The following is a 27,986-nucleotide window of genomic DNA, read 5'->3' on the forward strand; positions in this document are numbered from 1 at the left end:
AGTGTTTCAAAGAGATTGTAAAATACAAAGTAGGGTGGTAGGGCAGGACATTTGGAGCCGTTTGAGATAGGGTATACACGTCTGCCGAAATCTCCTTTCAGAACTACGTCATTGTAAAAGTGCTAACTCCTGCAGGTAGGCAAGTTTCTTGAAATTAGAGGCCCTTTTGGTGACTGGTATAGCTCGCATAAGGAACGATTACCGAAAAACAGTGGTGGCGTTACTGTCTGTTTTGATGTGTGTATGTAGGTACGCCGAGGGAGCGAGAGGTACGGGCCGATGGAAGTACTGTCTCTTCCAAGAAGATTAAAGATGGGGACATCGCCTGTGGAAATAAAGAGCGTAGCAAGAGAAAAATTTGAAGCGAATTAAATGCACAACATTATGTTTAAGAATATAATAATGATACTCTGCGAGGGGAACGCTCCATCACTACATAATAAAATAAACGCACTTGGAACAAGACACGTATTCACATGCAGCGGAACTGAAACTAAAACCCTAATGCAACTATCACAATGCAAGACTGATTCTATCGATCTCGTTTCTCTCCCGACTGTACTCTTCAATATCATTCAAGTTATCTAGTGACCTTTCCTGTCACCCGCTCTTCCTTATCGAATTGTTTCGTTCGCATTCCTATCGTCGGTAATCCCTGCTTGCGAGACCTAGCTAGCGCAAGGAACGATTATAGAAAAACAGTGGTGACGTTACTGTCTGTTTTGACGTGTGTATGTAGGCACGCCGAGGGAGTGAGAGGTACGAGCCTATGGAAGTACTGTCTCTTCCGAGAGGATGAACAGATGGGGACATCGTCTGTGGAAATGAAGAGCGTAGCAAGAAAAAAATTTGAAGCAAACGCGCAACATTATGTTTATGAATATAATAATGATACTCTGCGAGGGGAACGCTCCATCACTACATAATAAAATAAACGCACTTGGAACAAGACACGTATTCACATGCAGCGGAACTGAAACTAAAACCGTAATGTAACTATCACAATTCAAGACTGATTCTATCGATGTCGTTTCTCTTCCGACTGTACTCTTGAATATCATTCAAGTTATCTCGTGACCTTTCCTGTCGCCCGCTCTTCCTTATCCAACTGTTTCGTTCGCATTCCTGTCGTCGGTAATCCCTGCTTGCGAGACCTATAATACCAAATTTAGCCTGAGTTGTAGTCTGTGTTGACAGTTGAACGCATCATCAATTAGTGGAGTAACAACGAGAGAAAAGCGCAACACGGTGAGTTGTTTACATTTAATTTTATTACGAACTGATGTATTTGAATATATTTTAAATTGAAATTGTTGATTTTATAACACAAAATTAATACTGTAGGCCTACAATCTTTTAAGCACAATAGCGATTCTTACATTTGTTTTGAAGCCCACATTTTACAACTATGCCACTCTCCTCTCTTGTTACCATTACACTGTGCTAATACCAAACTTAGCCTGAGTTGTAGTCTGTTTGTTGACAGTGCACTGTGAACTCATCTCAACAACATGGAACGACACGCGTGGCGGGAATACACCGACATGTTTCGACGGACATAGGTCTACATTCTATTTCTTTCATTCAGTCTAGAGTGGAGTTAATTGACCTTTTATCAGACAAGATTAAGAAGTCCACCGCTGTAGAGTAACAGTTAGCATGACTCACCATGAAACGAGTGGGTCCGGGTTCAAATCCTGGATGGGACAAGTTGCCCGGTTGAGGTTTTTTCCGGGTTTTCCCTCAACCCATTAAGAGCAAATGCTGGAAAGCTTTCGACGCTGGACTCTGGACTCATTTCACTGGCATTGTCACTTTCATCTCACTCAGACGCTAAATAACCATAGCAGTTGATAATGTGCCGTTAAATAAATTAATTAAAAAAAAAAAAATAAGAAATTTTTATTAGTTACCATAACTGGTAAACCTTAATGGATAATTTATGATAATTTCCGTCACAGAGCATCAGTCTTACACAAGATGTGGCAGTCATGCCATCTAGCGAGACTGATATGTGATGAACTGGTGAGTGCGGTACAAAATAATATTCGTGCGTTTATAAGTTCACTTCCTTTGTGGATGAATTGAGTTTCATTTACGAAAATAACTTGGTGAAGGTTTCTCCGACAGCTTAATTCTTTACAGCACATAGCGACCATTCCGACGGCTACTGTAGAGGCAGAACGGTGCTTCTGTACTCTAAAACAAGGAGAATCTTTCATGCGAAATATCGAACTTTAATAAACTTATCATACATACTTTGTAGCGCAGAAAGAAATAAGGCTTATTTCATTTATAAAAAAAAAATAACTGAAGTATGGCGAGTGATCATATTTTTGCCGGTTATTTAACGACACTGTATCAACTACTATGTTACTTGGCGTCGATTGAATTAATAATAATAATAATAATAATAATAATAATAATAATAATAATGGTTTATTTTAACTGGCAGAGTTAAGGCCATTCGGCCTTCTCTTCCACTCAACCAGTATGATAGAAAATTACTACAATGCTATGAATATAACATAATTAATACAATACAATTCAAAGCAATACAATACTACAATACAAGACAATATAATACATAATTAATATAATACAATGGCAATTATTTTTATCTTCACAACATCAATAAAATAATTATGTAATAATAATAATAATAATAATAATAATAATAACAATAACAGTAATAGTAATGATAGTCATACCTAACTTAAATTAAATTATTAAACTCGATCACAATTGTAACTTCAATTTGACTGCGCCCGTAAGAAATCGTTCAGCCTTTTCTTGAAAATGGTTATTGTCTGGCAGCCCCTTATCTTCTGAGGTAGAGAATTCCATTCACGGGGGACTGAGACAGTAGAGGATGAATAGTGGGATGTTCTGTGGGCAGGAATTGCTAGGATTTGGCTCTCCTGTGACCTGGTGTTAATGATAGCGGCATGGTATTCCGAGAGATAAGGCCGAAGATTCGCCAAGATTACTTGACATTCGCCTTACGGTTTTGTAGTTCCGGATCAGAAGGTAAACACACCTACCGACTGAGCTACACCGGTGGCAAGTGCTCATATTAATTAATTCATTCATTCGTAGTGTTCAGTCCAAGGACAGGTCTTTCCTGCAAACTCAGCATTCTTCAATCATTTCTATTTTCTGTCTTCCTCTTTGTCTCCGCATATGATCCATATACCTTAATGTCGTCTATCATCTGATAACTTCTTCTGCCCCGAACTCTTCTCTCGTTCACTATTCCTTCCAGTGCATCCTTCAGTAGGCAGATTTTTCTTGGCCAGTGACACAGCTAATTCCTTTTTCTCTTCCAGATCAGTTTCAGCATCATTCTTTCTTCACCACTCTATCCAACACAGCTTCATTTCTTATTCTGTCTATCCATTTCACACGCTCCATTTGTCTCCATATCCATATTTCAAATGCTTCTAGTCATTTCTCTTCACTTCGTCGTAATGTCTATGTTTCTGCCCCATACAATGTCACTCCACACAAAGCAATTCACTAGTCTCTTCCTTAGTTAATTTTCCAGAGGCTCGCACAAGATGCTTTTTTTTTCTATTAAAAGCTTCCTTTGCCATTGCTACTCTTCTTTTGACTTCCTGGCAGCAGCTCATGTTACTGCTTACCTTATGTAACAGATAGGTCGGCCTTATAGGCTTTGAGGTTAACAACTTTTGTCAGGTTTACTACGCTGCCATCTAGTTGTTACATAAGGAGTCACGTCATAATTCCCATTTGAATTGCATTAGCGACTGTACTGCCATCTCGTGTTCGTTTACGGCTGACGGGTGTCGATCCTGGCGGTTGTTCTCTTCAAAGTACTGCCGATTTTAACATAGCGATAAGTTATCTGTTACATATATGATCTAGGCTGCTTATCATACATCCCAAGTACTTGCTCTACAACCTCATTTAGAATTCGCAAGTTTACCTTCTTTATTTTTCTTCCTATGGCCATGGTCTTCGTGTGCTCATACAGTATTGTAATGTAATAATAAGTAACTTTATGTTGTAACTACTAATGAAAATAAGTAGGCGAATAAACAAACAAATAAATGCACATCTCGCGAGGTCCCGAAAATGTGGAGGTGATTCAAGATTTCTTCACTGAAATAACGAAGTAACCAGTTACATATTGTCAGAAATGACATTCAAAGTGATGATATTAATTACTTACTCACAAATGGCGTTTAAGGAACGCGGAGGTTCATTGTCGCCCTCACATAAGTCCACCATCGGTCCCTTATGTTGAGGTTTCGTAACTAGCTCTTTTTTTTACGGTGATGAGTTGTTAGCCCTTCGCCCAACCCCCAAGCTGGAGGAACACCCCTTATCGGCTGTCCGCGACTGCTTATTCAATACATACGTAAGGAAGAATATCCCTATCACCACGCCTTGGCGCGTCCTCAGGTTGCGGATAGAGGAGACGGCCTCCAGATATGGAGGATAGCTGCTAATTTTCGTATTTTTCTTTTTTTATGTATTATTTTATTACATTCCATTCGCCGCATTCTTCCTAAGGTTTCCCTGTTAATTATTTTTGTACTAACTGAGTTGCTTCTATTATATTCCAATCTTTAGATCTGTATTTTACTTTCTTTTTTCTATTATGGTATTATTTTCATATTGTTTAGTGTCGATTTTGTTATGCTATTATTTTTTGTAATATGTTAGTATTCTTTTCTTTAACTTCTTGTTAAATTTCACTGCGTGTATATTTTACGACCTGATAGATTCTAAGAGAAGGCCCTATAGCCTTAACTCTGCCAGTATAAATAAATAAATTATTATTATTATTATTATTATTATTATTATTATTATTACCACCGGAGGGAAAAAGACCTTTGGGGAGGCCGAGACGTAGATGGGAGGATACTATTAAAATGGATTTGAGGGAGAGTGAATTAATCTTGCACAGGATAGGGATCGATGGTGGGCTTATGTGAGGGCGGCAATGAACCTGTGGGTTCCTTAAAAGCCATTTGTAAGTAAGTATGTCTTATTATTATTATTACTTACTTACTTACTTACTTACTTACTTACTTACTTACTTACTTACTTACTTACTTACTTTTAGGGAACCCGCAGGTTCATTGCCGCCCTCACACAAGCCCGCCATTGGTCCCTATCCTGAGCAAGATTAATCCAGTCCATATCATCATATCCCACCTCCCTCAAATCCATTTTAATATTACCTTCCCATCTACGTCTCGGCGTCCCCAAAGGTCTTTTTCCCTCCGGCCTCCCAACTAACACTCTATATGCATTTCTGGATTCGCCCATATTTGCTACATGCCCTGCCCATCTCAAACGTCTGGATTTGATGTTCCTAATTATGTCAGTTGAAGAATATAACGCGTGCAATTCTGTGTTGTGTAACTTTCTCCATTCTCCTGTAATTTCGTCCTTCTTAGCCCCAAATATTTTCCTAAGCACCTTATTCTCAAATACCCTTAATCTATGTTCCTCTCTCAAAGTGGTAGTCAAGTTTCACAATCATAAAGAACAACCGGTAACATAACTGTAATAGAAGCCTGAAAAACGAATATTTAAGATCAGCTTTAACCGGCTAACGCTCATATTGCACCAGCTCGTCAAATATTATTGACCAACTATCAGGATATCAACCAAAAGGAAATACAATAGATATCCTCTGAGGAGACTTCTAGGTTTATTGAATGTGGAATCCGAAGCAAAGTACTGATGTAAACACACGCCTCCTATTCTGAGCAGCTCTTATGGAAATCTCACCCTTATCTTTCCGTCGTACAACCTGTTTCTGCTAACGAGGTACGGAGCCCCGCGCCATCGCAGAATAAATCACATTTGAAACTGAGGAAATGTAATTTCAAAATATGTCCAGAATTACTGTACTATCCAACGTCAGACTATAAATTTGTTGTGAAAGATACACAACAGTTTTCAAGCCAAAAATCAATAGTCATACAGACTACCAAACTAGAGAGAAAATAAAATTGATAAGTCGAAATCATTTGACATTAATTTACTCACAGAAACGGAATACTTGACCTGACATTTATGAAGGACTTACCGATGATGACGCCTAAGCAGCACATTTTAAAAACAAGCTACTCCAAATACTTCAACTCAGAGAAAGTTATCCAACATGCTTGAATCAAAATACACCAGCTCCATTCCGAAAGGCGCCATAAATTTAGCCTTACAAACTCGCGGTTTATTTCATTCAATTAAAGACCATGATTATATCCATATAAACATCAAACGCCGTATAAACTTCGCCGACATATAGTCAGAACCATAAGATGCAGTATAAACCTACTTTCCCAAAGTGCATTACACAAAATGAACATAATACTCATGTTTTATTATATTACGGTTTATTATGCTATTTATGAATGGCGGGATGCGATGAGTTGTTGGCCTTGTCCCTCATACCTCGTGAGAGACAATAAGACTTGGTCATAAAGATTTTCTCCAAGCCATCTTACTTCTTCAGCGTGAGCTCTTCGCTGGGTGTGTCAGCAATACAGGACCGGTTACATATGACATCACTGCCTTAAATAAATGCACTACTGTACCAATACATTTACTACACGTGAGAATATAAAGCTTACCGCTCACTTATGTAATCGAAATGTAAAAAAATAAAATACAGACACGTTTGAACACCAGGTTCTGCTCTATCTTCATAACAAAAATATTTAGAGCAAAAGTGGTGTAATGCTACTTCCACACGGTTTGATTCCAATGCAATAAGATTTTACGGCCTAACGAACGCCAGTATAACGAAATATTTAGTATTACGAAATTATTTTCTGCCCCTTGCCTTTTTCCCATATAATTTAATGTTTAAATATTTCAATTGAACCAATAATTTAATTTTACGAAAAAATCAGTATGACGAAATAAAAATTTCGCTCTCTCGCAGAAAAAAAATCTTTTTTTTAATATTTTAAATATATAATAACAGGTGTTCATAGATATCTGACCCCTACTAATCGATAGTGATCGATAATTTGTTCAAGTAAGTGTGACTTCTTTAGTTATTACTTCTATGAATAGGTGGCGAAGATAACAGTCAGTGTCGCCAATAGTAGGCATGCATAAATATACCCGCAATATAAAATTCAAAATTAAACCCTCCCCCAATGATTGTAAAAAAAAACACTAGATTTAGCGGGAAGCCGCTATTACTGTCACTTATGAGAATAAATTATACCGTACTTTATCTATATCAACGTTTTCTCAAATACTTTTACCCGTCCCAAAAAAGTAGGGTCATCTATTGAGAACTAGCTCACGCTGAACTATTTCAAAGATTGTCAGTTTGTTAGCTCTGATTCTAACTAGAAAGTTCGCTTACACGATCAGAAAATTGGAGGTCAGATATCTTTGAACGCCAGTGTACAATTCGTTAGCAAGTATCATATTTTAATTCTATCTATCTGTCTGTCTGTCCGTCTGTGCGTCCGTCCATCCGTCCATCCATCCACTCACCCACCCACCCATCCACCCACCCACCCACCCATCCATCCATCCATCCATCCATCCATCCATCCATCCATCCATCCATCCATCTATCTATCTATCTATCTATCTATCTATCTATCTATCTATCTATCTATCTATCTATCTATCTAGCTAGCTACCTATCTAGCTACCTACCTACCTACCTATCTTTTACATGCCAATAAATCTACTGACATGAGCCTGTAGCATTTAAGCACGCTTAAATTCCATCGACTTGGCCCGGGATCGAACCCGCAACCTTGGGCAAAGAAGGCCAGCGCTATACCAAACCGCCAACCAGGTCGACTATATATGTTGTAATACTACATGTTTTTAAATTTCTGAATAATTACATTTTCAAAGTTACAAATTTACTAATTACATAAGCAATAAATATGTACAAGAGAAATATATACAAAGAGAACAAAATGACAATCAAATGCAATTTCAAATTTTGTAAATTCCTGCTGAGATAAGCAGAGGTTTGCGACAAGGATATTCTCTTTTACCCACTCTATTAGACATGTATATGAATGAACAAAATGACAAAACGAAAATATATCACGTACTCAACTGTCAAGAATATTACAACTCAATACCATATTATCTGTAGACGACCTGGTAATCATATAAGACATCAGACAGAGACATTTAAAAAAGCCAGAATTTGATTAAATATACTCATAACAGAATATGGGCTAAATCTCTATAAATAAAACAAAACCAATGGCACATGAAGGACTTGGCCCATTAATAAGCACATCGTTATCGAAAATAAAGTAATAGTAAGAGTTTCTGTGTGCATGTGCGTGCGTGTGTAGTGTGTAGTTTGCACCTTTCCCTTCTACTTTATGTCTATCAATCATGTTGCAGAAAAAAAAATTACGTAAGTATTTTGTATTATTTCCCCCTCCACATAACCATGCTATAATGCACTTTAACAATTAATTTTTGGTCAACCAACATTCTTCATTAACACTAATGTGTGCTCACCATAAAACAGTATTTTTTATATCAGTAAAGAGAAAGAAGAGCCCTCGCCCTTGTCTGAAATACTTTGCATTCTCTGAATATTTGTCTCATGAATTTATTCATCTCTGTTCTCTCCTCTCTGTTCGCAAGCACCTCTTTTATGATTCCATTTTAAAATTTTCTACTCCTGAAACTTTTCAATGCACTGACAACTTCCTCTTCAGGAACCTTCTCTGTATTAAACCCAGGTTCCCTTTCGTAAATTTGCGTTATGTTGATACATTCTCCTTACCTGCACCTGACATCATTCTACATGCTTGTCTAGAGAAAAGTATTTTTTTTTTAATTTATTTATGTATTCCTCTCCGTTAGCATATGTGATTTTTAATTAATGCTTAATTTGCAATTAGGTCTACAGTCTTCGCAAACGTGTGTTGAAAATTAAATTAACCAGAGAATCGGAATTATTATTTTTTTAATTTGAGACGTACAAGATTAGCATACTTAGCACACTGTTGCGAAATCCTGAAATATAATCTATTCACTAGCTTGCGCTTTGCTATTCTTCAACTGTTTTACTTTCAGAAAAGAAAAGCAGACGTTTCTTTTAATTTCGAAGTATTATTGGTCCTCCCAAAATGTGATATTCTTTATACTCCTCATTATTATTTATAGGTAATGAAAGGGAAAAAATGTATTAAGCCTTGGACTTTTATAACAAAAAAGTGCCAGGAATTTGAGGAGATCTATATCACTGAGTGTAACGTTTAAACAGAAATTAGAGTAACGTAATTAGGATAAATAAATAGACTTACAATTTGCTGTAAGATTTAAGCGTGTCTGGATATGTTATAAATAGGCGACAGATGTTGATGAAAAGTCATCTTATTATTCACATTAGAACGATGCCTATTAATATAGAATCCTTTCTATGTTAATGTCAACATAAAAATATAATTCCTTATATTGCATTTGTTTTGCATTTTTTTAACTAATAGGTCATTTTTATATTTTTTCGGCATTTTTGGTCATTTTTAATAATTCGAAGTTATTTTTATATTCTGGAAGAAATGGTGAATGGGAGAAGAGTTCAGGGCAAAAGAAGATACCGCTATCAGATGATAGACAACATTAAGATATGTGGATCATATCCGGAGACTAAGAGGAAGGCAGAATAGAAAGATAGGAAAATGCTCAGTTTGCAGTGAAAGACCTACTCTTGGGAGGAGAACTATGAGAACTCCCAGAATTTCTGCACCTGTGGAGAGTGTTTTCTTTCATGAAAATAATTTGAACACCTGAAAGGAATGAATTCCAAAAAAAATAATATAAAAGCACTGCTTCAAATTAAAGCCAATTCAGAGTTTTCATGCGAGTATATCTACGACTTCAACAAAGAAAACACTTCTTTTCTAAAGCAAGTACATTCTTCCATGAAGTATGAGAATAATCTGTTTGTAACTATCAGGATATTAATGTTATGAGAGTGGAAGTATGATAAATTCAGTTTCGCTGTTAATTGTATATGTATTGGTACAATATAGCAGATAGCTTTATTTAATGCAAATGATATCCCAAATTTGGGGGGAAATAAGTGTCTGTATGTTTGTATACAGAATTATAGCAACTCTATAATATAATATAATTTATTATATATTATAATTATATATAATTATATTATAATGACTAATGAATTATTTTGGCTTTATGTTCACAATACTTATGTATAAAGATAATAAAAAGATTATATAAAAATTGTACTGCTCACATCACAATCCGAGGATTTTTTTTATTTCTTGGTAAATTTTATTTCGAGCCTTACTCCTTTAGTCCAGGAAGGATATTTCAACATTCCTTTACCGAAGAGAAATTTGTGTAAACAAATGCGTAAGCGTAACAATGCGAAATGAATTCTTAATGGTGTTGTAAATAATTTCTTTATATTCTTAGATGAAATTAATCATTTTAAGTAACACAGATATGTTGAATAACACATCTTATAACACCATAAAAAAGTCAGAGGACCGTTTCAAATTCTTTTGTTGAGCAATAAGTTTGTAGTCAATTACAATGATCCAGTAGCATTGTTAACACAGTTATTTAATACTAGCCGTACCCGTGCGCTCCGCTGCACCCGTTACAAATAAATATAAAGTAATTACATAATTAAAATAGGACATTTGATCCAGGGAACATTCATGTTTGATATAGGATAAATCGTTTATTATGTTACTTAATTTAAATTGTATTTGCATAATTAAAATGCGATCATTTTAATCCAGAGACCATTCATTTGGTCATAAAAATCATTTTAGGAAATACAGGAAACGAATGTACAGAATAGCCTATCAAGTTTTCTGTGCATAAGAAGCTATTTTAATCTTACCTGTCCTCGATTCACTCAGAAGTTACTGTAATAATATTATAGCATTATGTCCATCTAGAGAAACTACACTTTCCAATGGTGAATTAATAATTAATTATACAAATCGGTTAATTTAGCTTCCGATATTACTTCATACAAACACAGAAACATTATATGTAGGCTATCTTTCATAGCTTTCGATTGTTGCTGTCCAAGGGCCCTTATAGACGAAGTCATTTTTTTTAATTCATTACACGGCCTTAGGTGGCAGTTATTTTAATTCTAAAACTCATTTATCTCATTAAATATCAGTCCTATCAAAATTTTTCAGAGAATAAAACTTATCGGAAATGATTTTTAAAGAAATTTTTGTTATGTAACATTTTTCATAAAAATCAATAATAAGCGAGACATTTCGATTTATTTAATTCAGGCCCCCTTATAACCCCCCTTTTAAATAATGTATTTTGAATGCCATATAGCCTATAACGAACTTAATTTATATTCCAATTTTCATCGAAATCCGTTCAGCCATTATCGCGTGAAAAGGTAACAAACATACAGACAGACAGACAGACAGACATACAAACAAAAATTTCAAAAAACGATTTTCCGTTTCAGGGAGATTAATTATATATGTTAGGACCAATTATTTTTGGAAAATCGAAAATTACCAGAAAAATTTCGGCTACAGATTTATTATTAGTATAGATTAATTACTGTATTATATGGTTGTCATAATATAATTTATTGTATTTGTATTTTTATTTATAATTTTAACATATTATGAAGAAACAGTTGAAGGTACAATATTATTTTATATTTAAGTGAGACTGCAGAATTTTTTTCCTAAAACCGTCATTGATACCATCTCAGACATTTTTTAATAAGTTTAGGTCTACCGGTACTTCACTTTTTCGGTTAAGGCTATTGAAGATATTTGTGTACGTAAAAATACGTATGATACATTATTTTCGCATTATTTTACATTAGTTTTAGCTATATTTATTTATAGTCGCTTTAACTCGTAAATATTTTAATAAACTATTTTCTGAAATTAAAAATATAATTTTAATTATAATATTAACTCTAAGACTACTATTTACACAAATAAATCATCCCTTAGTCATATCGCGACTGTATAGTTTACTGTTGGGTTTGCTTGATGCTGATGTACCATAATATTTTGTGGTAATTGGGGTTCAATCCGGCATTCATCTTTATTTACCTGCAAATTAGTTACATTCAGTCGAGGAAAACTACGGTAAAAACTTCGACCAGAATGATCGGCAATAGTTATTATTTTAGCAGTATTCCAGTACATTTTATTTTAATTTAATTTAGTATAATTCATATAAATATTTCAACAAAATAATCTAAATTATTAATACAAATGTAATTTAAACTAATTGTATTATGTTTGTTTTTATGTTGAGTCGTTAAGAAAGGCATTTTCGACTATCTAAATTCGAATCTTACAGTTTATGCCATCACGCCATTGCGCAACTCGGTGTAGCAAAATCAATCACGTCAAGTCTAATTTCAGGTAACGTTATTGAAAAAATAAAAGTATTTTAAAATTAACTTTTTTTTAATGAACTGAAACTATTTCTACAACATATTACGTTTAAATGCCGCGGTAATTGCACTGGTTACCAGTTCCCGCCATATCATACTGCGCTTGCGCTATACATACTCTCCGAAATGCATAGTTGTTAGAAGGTTATTAAGGTCACACCATTAATGTTCTAATATGTGATATTAAAGTAAGAAAATAGCACATGATCTTAAGCAAAGTCCCACAAGGAATACTGTAAGGCAAAATTAAAAATTCTAAAGGAACGGGAATATATAAACTACTTTGACAACGCATTCACTAATAAATGCATTTAACACAGAAATATGTTTGCTGTGCTGCCATCTATTGACACTAGTATGCAACAAATAGCGGTATATTTGATAATGACATCACAATTTTATTCTAACATTCTTGTTCTTCAAATAAATATAAATGTTAACATGTTATGTTACGATTATGTTTGAAAAGTGTCATCGGTAAAATATATGTAGGCTGAGAATGAAATTATTAAAAAAAATAAATGACTGAAGTTAATATAAGATCACAAAACAGAAATAGTCTAACATGTTGTAAGGTCAAAATAGTCTATATTTGATTGTATTAAATCCAAATTATATGCCATAAATTTGAAAGTAAATTTTAAATATTATAAACAAAACGTATCCTTCTTTGAATGTCATCTGCATAAATCCTAAAGACTTAAAACAATGCAAATAATATGGATTCTCAAAACATTGAGTCGATGATTTTATCAAACAACAAAGGAGAATAAATTATTGAAAAGACATAAACATAACGAAATGAAAGATACATTTCAAAAGTTAATAGTTACCTATCAAAATTTGCTCAAAAACATTAACGTATCTTAATAGTCAAAAGAATATGTTAACCAGTGACTCTGACACAGCAATGTATACATTTAACATAAATTCAATAAAGAAATTAAAATATTTATCGACATAGGTACTCTCTCACTGATTTAATTACCAATTGGCATTATTATATAATACAAAACTCAAGCAATTTAAATTGAAAAAGGCACAACACTTGCATATATTTGGAGATCCAAAACAAAAAATATAAAGTTGCACCACTAACCTCCATTTGGACTTCTTGTTCCATGCGATGAGGCTGCAATTCTTTTACCCCCTCTTCTAAACGTTCCAAGATTCACAGTCCTCCTCCTGCGTCTCAGATATCGAGCCAGAAACCCAATTAATGCAACTCCTATTGTCACTGACAGCACAGTAACCTGAAGTAAAATATCACAAAACATCATGAAGAAAAATTAATCCATAGACATGTCTATAACCAAAAGTAAGCAAAAATCATACAGCATTTATAATTAAACATATTTCATAATTACACACAAGGACTTACCTTCTGAGGTACTGATAATTGCACATTCCTTAATGGTATGAAATTTCTCAGATTTGGGAATTTCGTTATAATGGGATTCAATTGTGTTATGAGAGACATTGTGGCTAGATCTGTCAATATTGAAATCCGCGAATCACGCAAATCAGCCTGTTTATCTTCAGATCTCAAAAGTATCACATAAATAAAAGGGAATCTTCATGGATAGCAGACTACATTTGTCATGTGGCTGAGTTCAAAGAGGTTATTCGAACCTGATTCATCGGTTTTCCTTTTACTGCACTTGTAAAACAGACTATCGCAAAAAAATTATTTCTTAGGAAGGAAAACCACCTATTAAAGGTCCTATATAACCAGTTTTCCAACGTCTTACTCTTTACGAAAAGCAATGACAAATTAAAACAGGACACAAAATCAAAATACCGCGGCAATGATCCATATTCACAACTAGCAGCCGCCTTTTCGTTCCATTTTCTTCCTCTAGGTGTCAGAAATTGTGTGTGTACAGAAATGGTGGTTCGTGTAGTTTGAGAATGGCACTTTGTGTACTGTCATTCGTTTTTGTTGTGCTGAAAATTGAGTGATTAAAGTGTGAATTTAAAAAAATGAATTCACACGCCCCTGTTGGATCGTTCATTAAATTTGAAAGTACAGTGGATGACCTACCAGATGAAGTTTTAGAGTATATTCTCAGCTTAGTTGCTCCATACAAAGATTTGCAAGAATGTGCACTGGTATGCAAAAGGTGGCATAGGAGTGTCAAAAGTGAGTATCTGTGTGGCATAAACTTTTAATTATTTTATGTCATATCCAAAAAAAATAAATAAATAAATCTGTGTCATTTTGTTTTTACAGATGTTATTCGCCACGCACAGAAAAACTTGAACAGAGCAATATCAGACTTTAATATTCGTTGGGAAAATATTACTCCAGCTGAAATGGCTCCATCGATTACTAAACGGTATTCTCATTCTGCATGTCGTTACGGTAAGTAATAATATTCAGTTTCACAGCTATTTCTTACGTAGCTATCAGTTAATACAATATGGATTATATAATTTTCTTGCAGAGAATTCTATGTATGTATTTGGAGGATGTACTTCAACCAGCACAACCTTTAATGATCTGTGGCGTCTGGACCTCAACAAACGTCAGTGGGTGAGACCACTAACAATGGGAACTTATCCTTCCCCAAAAGCATGCGCTTCTATTGTATGTTACAAAGAAGCCTTAATATTGTTTGGAGGTTGGACCCACCCATCTCCATATCCACTTCATCAGGTATAAAGGTTGTATTATGATATATTCTGAATTTAATTTAGTTGTATTGATTATAATACTACATCGAGTTATTTTACATTTCAGGCATGGAGGTTATTTAATGAACTTCATGTTTATGGCATTGTGTCCAATAGGTGGACATGCATCAACACTCCAACCACTCCTCCCGCGATGGCTGGGCACTCAGCCACGATTCAGGGAGAATGGATGGTTGTATTTGGTGGACTGCAGAAAACAAATGCCTTATTGGGACAATATGGAAGGTAGACTAATATTTATTGTACAGTTAATTAATTCTTTGCTACCATATTCTGGAATTTGTAGTGACTAATTTCCAACTTTTCTTAACAGAATTCATTATCAGCACTAGTCAAGACCTTTGAACATGGCTCGGTGCTGGAAATCAACCAGTCATAAAAGTTTCTCAGAATTTTATTTCCTAATAAATTATGTTATTTAGCCTATATAACCATCACATAACGAAGTTTGTGACCTTTTTCACGAGTAAACTTCAGTTTACAGTTTCTTTCCTTCCTTCTCTCTGCCTCCACCACTACTACCTTGTGTACACAAAATAAATTGTTGGTACTGAAAAGTGCCTTTTCGTAAGTGTGATAAAGCACATTCGACAAACCCTGACAAATCCGGGTAAGATTGCAGCAAACCATAAGTTGAAATGTTTCATTTAAAAAAATAATGATATGCCAATAAATTGCATTGTTTAAACCATATTGTATGTTATTTTGATATTTCTAAACCTGATAGTTACTTTAGAACAGCATGTAGAAATTCGTGAGAACCAATTGCCGGACCATAATATAATTGATTTTATATTGAAGTCACTTCTTCTTATCCCTCATTCTGTGAAATGTTATTATTGCAGTGCAGCTGTTATTTAATTTTGGTGATGTTAATACCCATACTTCACTTACATACAGAAATTCTGGAACAGCCATTAATTACTGAATAACTTTATAATATCTTTACTGTGTTAACTTTTGCAATTTACCTGGCTGACTAGTTTCGAAGTAGTATCCTTCATTGTACGAAGCCTAGCAAAGATCCCGCACTGTCTTCTGGTTTCCTATTGTGGTGAGGTGTGTTCATGATTGTGTCGAAAAGGGTGTGTGTTTTGAAATCCAGTTGAGTGTTCAGGACGTGATGTGGGTTTGTTTTTGTATGTTTATAAATTTCATATTGTTCTAGGGTATTAAGTTTCTGGTTTTTTGGTTGGATGTGTAGTATATAAATATTTAAAGAAAATAATCTGCCCTCAATGAGGGTGACCATAAAGATCCAGAATAAAAGCACTACAGAATAATTTAGAAAGACAGGAATTGTTTAGTAAAAAATTCAGAGAAATGCAAACCCAACACAATCATCAATGGCAAAAATATAAATGATAATGTAATATTTTGATTGAATCCTTAAGAATGTTCAACAGAATGTTTTGAATTTTAAAAAATCGGAGTCCGAGTGCTTTTAAAATATCACATGTGAATTTAGGGAGTGTGCCACGTGCACCAAACAAAAGATCAGAAACACTCCACTGACTAGTGGGAATGTTATATTTCTCACTTAGATAAGGGATGCAGGATTCATAAATGGATTTCTTCTCCTCATCAACGTGTTGTGCCTGCAGGGCATCCCTCTCGAACCAGATTGTAGGATCAAGGACTAATCCCTTAGATTGAGTCCTGTGGATGGCTACAATATCTGCTCTTCTGTTCGAATCTAAGGATGAAACGCAGTGGACCTCCTCGTGTACCTCCCATCCGCGACACTTGAGGACACCAGCAATACCGGTCCTGGCCTTATGGTGTCGATTGATGGGCAGCAGCTCCGTTTTTCGACAGAATCCCAACACGTGACCAAGAGTTTTCGTCTCGTTGCAGCCGGGATGGCTGTGTCATGTCAGTGTCAATGTTGCTGTAGTGATTGGAGTTTGTGATGTGTTCTGCGTAGGTTGAATTGTGTTGAAATATTGTGTATAAGTGTTAAAAAAGTGTATCGAACAATGAATAACATTAATTGCTTTATAAAACTTCAGGTTTCTTTTATTCTAGGAGTAATCATTATTGTGCCATCTATTTGCATTTATTTTAATTTTGTATTTCCTTTGAATGTCATGTCACATCCTAGACTATCATAATGTAGTATAATATATGGAGATTTTACTTATGTTGAGTTTTTATGTTTGAATACAGTATTTTTTTTTACCTTGAGATTAAAATTTTCTGGTATTTGCGCAGCATTATAAATATGATAAATATGAATAATTTCAAGGAAAAATTGTTCCGGGGCCGGGTATCTATCCCGGGACCCTTTGCTTAGTTCGCAAACGCTCTACCGACTGAGCTAGCCCAGGAACTATACACGACGCCGTCACAATTTTTCCTTTTATATCCACACAACTCACATGAGCTGATAAGACGCCAGAACTCAACGGTGTCGTGTATAGTTCCTGGGGTAGCTCAATCAGTAGAGCGTTCGCGTGCTAAGCGAAGGATCCCGGGATCGATACCCGGCCCCGGAACAATTTTTCCTTGAAATTATTCAAACCTACTTTACAGGGAGCTACTACCTGAAAGCCAGATTTGTATGATAAATATGTTTGATGGTCCATTTCAGAATGTTGTAATATGTGCTGGTTATCAGCTTATAAAAGTGTGGTAATGTATTTATTATTATTTCTATTCCTGCAAAGTAATGTATACACCTTATATCTGTTGTAGTTCAAATGATGTGTGGTGCTTCAACTTGGAGACTCAAGCTTGGAACAAGCAAGCAACAACAGATGTGAAACCACATTCTAGATATGGCCAGTCTCAGATCTCACTTGATGACAAAAATATACTGATATTGGGTAATACATAAAATTAATTTTTTACTAGGTATTTTTTATGTTCAATTGTAGTAGAAGAGTGACAGTGATATTCTTAGAATGTCGTCATTGTTAGTGCTGACCTTGTTACAAACATTTCCCTCACTTCCCTTGCACTATTACTATTATTTGTTTGTACATAGTAAGTCAGGCTGAAGTCGGTTATGAACGTTCGAAGAGAGTGGTATTATTTATGGTTACCACATTCTTTCCACACTTTCTGGTGACAGACATCGATATATGAAAAAACTACCTATAACATTTCTGTTAGTTTACCATTCACTTTAGGCCTGTTGTTTTTACACACTCTAACTAGCTTCTCACTCCAGTTCATGTTATCATTGAGTAGGGCACATGGGCATTGGTTAACGTTAATTTTTGTAGATCATGTGCCGTGAATAGCAGTGGCGTAGCATGAAATTTTGGGCAGGGGAAGCTAACTCAAGTTGTCTTTCATGCAATATGAGAAAACGTATTACAAAAATACAGTCTTAAAATAAATAGTAGTCAATTTCAAGTCAGCAGTCGAATATTGGTTGGAACATCGTAACACCAATAAGGCATGACCTCAAATGATACGTAGTAAAATATGATTTCACTGTTTACACATATCTCTTAACAAATAGACACGTATACGTATAACATTAGCTCACTCCCTGTCATACTTAGAGAAATCACAATATTAGTATCATTACGTAAGTATGCGTCTGTCTTTTGGTTGTGTCCTTCATTGACAGCAAGGGAGTCGGTCATTTGTTTTTTAAATCACACTTTTGTTCGTAAGTCAGTTTTGATAATATAATTGTCCTAAAAAAATTCAAGTAAATCAGTGTCAGGAACGTTATTTCGCTCATTATTTATTATATCAGCCACAGTGCACACTAACACTTCAACTGAACACAACTGACGAAAAGGGATAACTCGGAAACTACTTATTTTAAATGTTAAAGCTAGCTTCTTTGCGAGCCTTGCGACTAGGGTAGCTTAGTAGAAAGGGATGGAAAATCTGCGGGGTGGATTACACAGAAGAAACCGGTCTGCTTGGAAGCTGGTGTGTGCAGGCTTCTTGTTTACTGCTGCATCACAAATCATCCTGAGCTGCCGCATCACAATATTTAACGCATAAATATAAATTCTATTAAAATTAATAAATAATTTTCTCCATAAACTGCAGGTTTATTATGAAATTATTATCAACTGGGGAAGCTAAGCTTTTTAGCTTACATTGACGCTACGCCACTGGTGAATAGTATTGCAACTCAAAAGTACATTATAGAAATTGGATGTTTTTTGTCTGAAATCCCAATCATCTACAACTCCATAGTAGTGTTTGTGGTTTCATACCAATAGTATCGGATATGCTTTACAAGTGAAGAATTATTGAATGTGTACGCAAATATAATGGGGTTGTATATTCATATGCGGATGATACCGTAATTCTTTTTGGTGAAAAATCTTGGAAAGGCACTTATATTCATGTGAATAATGAATTACAGGTAATTAAAGAGTGGTTTGATTCAAACACTCTTTCCTTAAACACATCCAAAACAACTGTTGTTCCATTTTCACTAAGGTCCAGTGGTCTTCAATCTCCTCAATCTTCCTTTAGGCTCAAAATTCATCATTCAGATTGTTCTTCTCAAAATTGTGAATGTTCCATATTAACCGAATCCTCAGAAGTTAAGTATTTAGGCATTACAATCGACGAACACTTACGATGGAACAAACATATTACATATTTATGCAATAGATTATGTAAAACAATTTATATCTTTGTTATACTTCAGTCATATTTACCAATTAATATTTTACGTCTCATTTATTTAGCTTTATTTCAATCCATTCTCCAGTATGGAATTTTAGAGTGGGGACATGCATGTATTACTAATCTCACTCCACTAATACTTATTCAGAAAAGAATAATTAAAATATGCCTTAATAAACCAATTGATTACTCATCTGAGCTTTTGTTTACTGATTTTAATGCTTTGAAAATTAAACAGATTTATTATATTGCCTTATTAATCTTCATACATAAAAACCGTAATAAATTCAAATTGTATCATTATAAATATGGAACTAAAAGATCCGATTTTATATGACTAGAGGAACCAAAGTGTTTCACAAGCACAGCTCTGAGCCATGGTACCTATTTTGGTCCAAGGTTATACAATAAAATAATTGATAAATACCCAAATTTGGAAGATTTTAGTATCAGAAATTTCAAAAATAGCGTTAGGAATTTAATTTTTAAAGAATATATATTGATTTAATATGTATATGTATTTGTATGACTTAAATTGTTAAAATTGAAATTATATTTTTAAATTTAATTTATTCCTGTATTTTTTTTTCTTGACCCAGTTTGTGTCAAAAAATTATCTTGTGTTTATCTTTGTGTTTAGATATCTCCCTGAGCACGAGTTTTTTACTCCTTCATGGAAGAACTAAGATTGTATTTTTGTCCATGTTATTTTATTAACAATAAACAACAATAAACTTGGTTTCGCAGATGGCAGTGGTAGGAAGGTAAGAGGTTTGTATCAGCAGGCTCCTTGTCATGACAGAAAACTCATTTTGACTGCATTCACTGGCTTCTGTGTGAAAATGAACAGGATCCTGGACATACGAAAAGATATTCTGCACCATATGGAAGAGAATTCTGAATCATGTTCATACAGATATTTTTCTTCCCTGGCTACGAGGAACATGTTTCCCAAGTTTGGCCTATCCATTTAGATACATTTGTCGGCCTGGGTAGCATTGTCGGTATATCGCTGGCCTCCTATACTCGAGGTTGCGGGTTCAATCCCGTCCCAGACGACAGGCTCATGTCAGTAGATTTACTCTTGCGGGACAAAATTCTGGCACACTGGCGATGCTGATATAACCTCGGCAGTTGCGAGTGTCGTTAAATAAACTGTAATTTAATTTTTTTTTTTTTAGATACACCTTGATTATTTTGTTTCGGAAGACATCAGCCTATGAGTAGGCCTAACTGAGAGTTCTTCGTTACAGGTGGCTGTGGAGGTCCAAACATGGTTTTCAGTGATGTCTGGCTCCTCTCACTGACAGATCCAGTTTGGACATGGAGGGAGGTAGCAGTGAGGAATCCCCAGTGGGCTGCAACACACATGTGGTGCCATCCAGCGTGCAAGGTATTCATTTTTATTAAAATAATAAAAGATGAGAGTATTTAAATGTACAACAAACTGTACTGTCTTCCTCCGACGAGTTTAGCGCTGGGACCTGAGGTATTCTTGCCATCGGTGCAGGGGTTTGCAGGTAGATTCTTTTGTTGCTACAGACAAGCCAAGCCGAGCAGAGTGGGAAGTATTAATCGTCCAAAAATATTCAGTCTTCAGTTTGTAGTAGTGTGCGACTGTGTGCACGTGTTAGGTACTCTATATATGAGTGAAATGTTTTCAGTATAATTGTACTTCCTTCCAGACTGCCGCTGTCACTGTTCCCTCCCACTCCAGTACCGTGCTAGACTAATCAGAACCATTCCTCTCAGCACTAAACTCCTCAGAGGATGACAGTAATTCCTGAGTATCCTAGGAAAAGTGCAGTTGCATCCTTTCGATTACTCACAGAGCATAACTGTTTGTCAAAACACTTCAACAAAATTTGGAATTTTTTCTTCACCATTGTGCAGTCTTCAGGAAGAAATGGATAAGTATCATCTTCAGCAATGTCCAGCTCTTACAAAAATGCGTGGAAACATATTTGATTTATTATGCTGTTATAATTCTATAAAATATTTCAAAGTTAATAGTTGTTTTTGTTCATAATACACCATGATTACGTCTTTGAGACATACATTGCACCAGATACACTATTTCTACCATGTTTTTGGGCCCGTTTCGCAGCCACAACTAACAGAACCACAAAAGCTGCGAGTCTTTCCATTCACGCTTGAATACATTATTTTATAGTAACCATCCGAATATATATATACTTTTACCGAGCTATTGGAGGACATCCAGTCAAATTCTGTTTCACTGAATGACAAGGGTATAAAGAAAACAGCAGTCGAGGAGAAGGAAGGATTTTTAAGGGAAAAAATTATATAGCGAATCATGATATCGCAAGATTTCATTTTGTCAAATCACTTTCTTTTAAATTTCTTTCTATACCTTAAAATCATGTAAGAGCTTGGCAGTTTCCCAGACGATCTTAAGGAAGATGACAAAATGTTTTTACCACAGAGTATTTTTAACCATACCAACCAATTAGTCGTACTAGTTTGTTGCCAATTCCAAGTGACGAAATTTAGTCGGAACTGAGTTTACCTATACACCTTTATTAGCAAGGACTCAGTTTGCCTATACACCATTTTTGGCAGGGACTTAGTTTACCGCGTTTTTAATGGTAGGGACTGACTTTACCAACACTGAGTGGGAGTGAACCTTTAATATACTAATTCTGAAAACAAATGGCATGGCAGTTCTGAGTCACGCTTCTGAAAGAAGTGATGCTAAGTTTTTTTCATTGTGATGTGTTATCCTCATCCGCATTTACATTTGCAAACCGTAAATGTAATGGCAAGCATGGTTATCACCCAGCCACTAAGGACAACTGTCTGTATAGTGATATTGAATATAATGTACTCCTGTTTCATACTTATTTCCAGATTGGTCAACGAGTAGTAATCTTTAGTCGGAGTCCTGTTTCCACTGCACCAACATTTACTTACAATGCACAGTGGAACACTCCTTCACAACTGCGGATCAGCATTGCTAATGTCTGGGTTCCACCTCGAGAAGATGATGTTGTACCAGCAGATGTAGTGAACAGAAGGTCTGTTTCAAATGTAAATGTTCGGAAAGCTCTGGTCTTATACAGTATTGTTATAAGCAGACAGCGCATTTTTGGTCTCTAGCCAGTGATAAGATGTCACGTTCCTTGGCATATGGAGAGAGCATAGCTATGAATTCATTGCCTCCCTGTGTGGCTAACGAGAAAGACAGGCTATGGCGCAATGTCACATTCTTAGTCTTGACATGGCCAACATTGAATAAGTTTATACATAAATGTACGTTTAACATGAGTTTAATATAGCAATTCCTTTGTTTTTTAGAACATTGAACATACAGAGCATTCGCCTACAGGTGAGGCCAGGAAAGCGGCATGTACTGATACGCCACTTTGTGCGCGCAGTTGTTGAGACACGCTCGACAATCAAGGACATCAAGGTCGACAAGTTATCAATTGTGAGCCAGATGTTGCAGTATTTAACACGTGCAGTGCAGTTTCTTGACACAGTTGCTTAAATATTCAGCGTTGTGTAAAATTTGTTAACAATGCAAAACGCAAAATTCATGCTTGAACAAAGAGTTTTTATGTATGATGCATATGTGAAAACAGAGTCATGTAGAGAGGTGTGTAGGCAATTTGAAGTGAGATATTCGGGTGCTCCAGTTCAGGGTAGAGAAACTGTTAGACGTCTTGTTAACAAATTAAGGACAACAGGGTCGATAAATGCTACAATTCCTAAGCGAAAATGAAGAGTATTGACGGGAGAAAAAATTGATGAAATCAGTGCACGCTCTCCTAATAAATCTCTAAGACGTGTTTCACAGGAAGTTAGTGTTTCAAAAACATCAGTCTTTACTGCTGCTAAACTTTAAAATTAAAACCCTACAGAGTATAGTATAGAAAGCGGAAGCTTACGGATAGAAGATTCCCGCAAGCAGGCCGCTTTCCTGGCCCCACCCGTAGGCGAACGCTCTGTATGTTTATATTAAGCAAGTGTCATGATGGCCATGACTAGACTGAGATAACCATGTGACTCTGATTCACGCCATAGCCTGTCTTTCTCATTAGCCATGTCTCCCTACAACTGACATAGACCTAGCGTTCAGTATCAGGACCGAAAATCCCCTGTCTGGTTATAAGGATGGCATAATTGATTTTTATATCAAGGAGGGGATGAACAAAAAAATTTCACTGTATCACTATGCAATAATTCTTCTACTGGTGGGAGCACCAACACACGAAATGTGCAACTATGCGTATTTTTGTTCTTCGCACACTACTGCATCATCTGTATGAGTGTGTCAGGTGACAGTATCACATGGTGGTATGGCAAAGTTATGCTAATTCTATAAAAAAAGAATGTTGCAAAAAAATCAGTTTCAATATTTCCAAATAAATACACGTTTTTACACCCATTCTTTAAAGAAAAAAAAATTATCTGGCATGTCATTGAATAGATTTTTTCATATTCAATGGCTGTCGAAAATGCCCTCCACAGTTTGTTCCTCACTAGAGTCGACGGCAATTCGGAAGGCAGTAGTCTGCTAGCGTTTGCGTCGAGAGAGACAGAGAGACCAAGGCAGCGTACAACATTGCCACATCGTACTTCACGAGCACGTGCAATACAAATAGCGCAGGAGAGAATTTAAATTATCAAAAGACAATAATTATCTAAGCTGTTAATTACTGTAAGCATGACACCAAACAAACCCTCTTTCCTTCACTAACAATATTCTTAGCACGGTTCTCAATCCCACACCACATGCTTCTGAAGTCTTTTCTTGTGCGTTGGCAATGTTGCAGCTAGCATCAAGATGGCCAGCAGTATTCTGCTCGTCAACGTTTTTAAAATAATTATACACCTTACCCTAGATCATATATGTAACAGATAGCTCATCCCTGTGCTAAAATCGGCAGCACTTTGAAGAGAACAACTGCCAAGATCGCCACCTGTCCGACATAAATGAACACGAGATGACAATACAGTCGCTAATGCAATTCAAATGGGAATTATGACGTGACTCCTTATGTAACAACTAGATGGCAGCATAGTAAACCTGACAAAAGTTGTTACTGTTAAAGCCTATAAGGCCGAGCTATCTGGGTATATATGATCTAAGACCTTACACACTGTTTTCCGCGCCTGCCCGTGCTGTACTTGTTTTTTTACAGTCTCTTCTTCCATTTATTTATCTTACACACACACACGCACGCACACACACACAGTAAATGTTAGTTTTACTTATTTAATATATTGAAACACTCACACGTGAACAAACGAACTCGAGAAGTACTTGTTATAGACTGATTCTGATTGGTTCTACTGTACAAGCTTGTGACGTCACATACCAAAACTGCTACGGCGCATATAGCAGCTGACCGCCTTCCAAAATGCCATCAAGTCTAGTAATCACATGAGAAAAACACGTGATCACAGAATTGTTTATACTTTAATCTGCATGAATTGACTGTATTTATAGTAAAATGTACATTAGTTTTATGTTCAATTTTTCGCATGGACGCTTTCTTTTCTTTTCTCCATTTGGCGGAAACGTAAATTGCGAAAAGTTTCAAATTACGGCAGCATAAATACAGGGAAAAAAATATTATTATAGGAAAATTGAAAGGACAAAGAAAAAAATGTTGTAAATGACGGGGAAACTTTAATTGTACGAATGTAAAAGTGAGGTTTGTATTCAAATCCAGCCTCATCAGTAGCAGAAAATACTGTATACGAAAGATAAATCATTCATATCACTGTTTGAAAATGTGCCTTTTCTTTTAGAGCTCTGGAGTGTTTGTCTGAGCCTCGGCCAGTGGACAGAGATTTGAATGTCAATGGGCGTCGGGGAACACTCAGTTCCAGAACACTGTCAGCAGGAAACGTCCCGCAACCAGCAGTCTCCACAAGCTCTAGCAGTGGAGAAGAAAGTGACAACGAAATTCCAGGTCCTTCATGCAGTCGACCATCTCCAGAACATCGACCGCACGTGAACGATCATGCCAGAGTAAATCAACTTAATTGTCCAACGAAACCTTTGATAGCATCATCATTTAGTGATAACGAAAATGCAGGGCCAAGTGGTTTGGGTATGGCAGCATTCCGTGACCCATCACCAGTACTGAAACCTAATGCCTCCAAGAATCGTCAACGACAGCTTGAATCTCTAAGACGAATGGAGGAAAGAATAAGAAATCTATCTAAAAGTGGGAGTGGGAGTGGCAGCGGCAGCAGTAATGGCAGCAGCATTCCTATGCAGAATGTCTCAGCAGCACGATCAAACCCGATAGCTTCTCCTAATATTATGAACACCTCACCAAGTCCTTCACCTTCAAAATCCCAAGTGATAAAGAATGCCATGACGATGTTTGTTTTGGATATATCTCATGTTTTAACTGATGAATGTTACGTGGAATGGCTTCCAATAAAACCTGAAAACATATCAAACGGTGAACCAGAAGAAAAAATTTTATATACACTTGTTGCAGGAAAAGGCGAACTAATAATGTTTGGCGGAATTCAAAAAGATGCCACGTCCATAACATCCCAAGCTCAGCTGTCGTCCAACGTGACAAACACAGTTTCCAACTCACTGCACTTCATTACAGCACCGAGAGGAATTATATAAACTGTTTCAATTTGCAAAATATCTGCAAGTTAGCCAAATTTTAATATTCACACGCATTGTGCTAATAACACCTTATATTGGCGAATATACAGGCTGATCGATATGAAGGATCTGGAATATTGACGACAATCCAAGTAGAAGTTCATTGTGCCATTCTTTATAACATGTAATTACACTTGCAATTTCTTTGCAACAGCCATGAATGCTAACAGTTTAAATCATTTATCTTTCCAGCGGCCATTGCAATCAGTTGTTCAGTTTCACATTTGTGTTGTACTAAACAGTTACATCAAATGTTGTGATATTAAATCTATTTAACAATGGAATGAATGTACTGTATGAAATAAATATGGAGAGAGAAATTAAATAATTTATGAAAATACACTCATTTTTATAATAAAAATTCCATTTATTAGGTGAAGACACAAGCAATAACCCAAATCCTTATTTTTTTCTTATTACGGATATTCTGTCTTCATAAATGTCATGAAGTAACCTTTATTCATTCTCTTCATCATCATCATCATCGTCGTCTGGCTTCTTCAGACTTCCAAATACTTCCTGCGGAATTGGCTGCTTTTGCACTGGAAGATCTGGGAAAAAAACAGAAAAGCATATAAGTTTCATTGCACGACTTATCATGAACACACAACTGAATGAATGCAGTCTTTGCTTTCCACACTAAGATCAAATCCCGGCAAAATCAAGTGGACTTCGTAGTAGACAAAGTCTGTGTTGGGGCATATTTTATTGAGAAATTCATGTCCTTTTCAGTCACTATGGTTGCAACAATATGGTGTTATCTCACATATTGCAAGAGTATCACTGGAAATTATCCGACACTTTTCAGGAAGGCTGATTTTCAGAAATATAGAATATCCCCTTCCTGCAAACTCTCCTCCCTTAACCCTCAACTGGTGTCTATGGGTCAATATAGACCCATATTGCTTGATATCGTAATGTACACTTAAAAAGCGATACCAGTTGAGGGTTAACACCCACTGGTGTGTATTTGTGGGATTGTGTATACAGAGATCCAATACCCAACGACATAATTCAGGTTAAACAAATCTTCAGTGACGTTCATCAACGTTACTAAATATGCATAAAGAATGGTGCACAGTTTTTACACCCTGTGCACATTAAAAATATATTATAATGAACAAAACTGACTGATATGTTTCTGAATTGAAGTTCGTATTAGAGTAGAACTCATTTTTAACGAATCTTTTCTTTTCCTTAAAAGGGGGTTTACACAAAATGCGAAGAAAAGGCTAAAATAACTAGTACTAACGTGTGTTATATACTGAACATTATTATGATTTAATTAAGCCTATAATTATTATTTACATTAAATTTAATTATAATATTTTCTAACTCTTCAAATGGTAAGCTACGAATGTTTTTCCGTTTGATTGAACCTGAACCACACTAAAACTCGGCATTGAAAATTTCTTCTTTCTCTTAATTATCACGAATTAAATTATACAGGTTTTAAATGAGCTTTTATCTTGTTTAATTTCTAATTAGGGTTACCAGATGAAACAATTTAAAAGCAGGGCATGAAGGACTAACTTGACACTTAATGTGACTTTATTTTTTATAACATATTATATAAGTTAATAAGGT

The 27,986-nt window shown here is 35.6% G+C and overlaps 3 protein-coding genes across 3 annotated transcripts in view; 1 reads left to right on the forward strand and 2 right to left on the reverse strand.

Annotated features, from left to right (window-relative positions):
• Positions 1-14,245, reverse strand: part of Miga (mitoguardin) — a 714,963-nt gene extending 700,718 nt beyond the window's left edge. Inside the window, exons 1-2 of the mRNA XM_069831414.1 lie at positions 13,806-14,245; positions 13,524-13,677 (exon numbers count right to left, since the gene is read on the reverse strand). Of these exons, the coding sequence (XP_069687515.1) occupies positions 13,524-13,677; positions 13,806-13,904 (253 nt within the window). The 5' untranslated portion in view covers positions 13,905-14,245. The remainder of the gene's footprint in view (positions 1-13,523; positions 13,678-13,805) is intronic.
• Positions 14,246-14,301: 56 nt separating this feature from the next.
• On the forward strand, positions 14,302-26,739 carry Fbxo42 (F-box protein 42). Its single transcript, XM_069831412.1, has 8 exons — positions 14,302-14,567; positions 14,658-14,789; positions 14,872-15,083; positions 15,168-15,346; positions 17,819-17,949; positions 20,986-21,125; positions 22,604-22,770; positions 25,514-26,739. Exons 1-8 carry the CDS (start codon positions 14,408-14,410, stop codon positions 26,355-26,357), a joined length of 1,965 nt encoding a protein of 654 aa, XP_069687513.1. The 5' UTR covers positions 14,302-14,407; the 3' UTR covers positions 26,358-26,739.
• A 6-nt stretch (positions 26,740-26,745) lies between these two features.
• Positions 26,746-27,986, reverse strand: part of fand (Pre-mRNA-splicing factor SYF1 fand) — a 35,565-nt gene continuing 34,324 nt past the window's right edge. The window contains exon 18 of the mRNA XM_069831408.1: positions 26,746-26,950. Coding sequence (XP_069687509.1) covers positions 26,856-26,950 — 95 coding nt within the window. The 3' untranslated portion in view covers positions 26,746-26,855. The remainder of the gene's footprint in view (positions 26,951-27,986) is intronic.

Source organism: Periplaneta americana, chromosome 7, assembly GCF_040183065.1.
Source record: "Periplaneta americana isolate PAMFEO1 chromosome 7, P.americana_PAMFEO1_priV1, whole genome shotgun sequence".
Lineage (NCBI taxonomy): Eukaryota > Metazoa > Arthropoda > Insecta > Blattodea > Blattidae > Periplaneta > Periplaneta americana.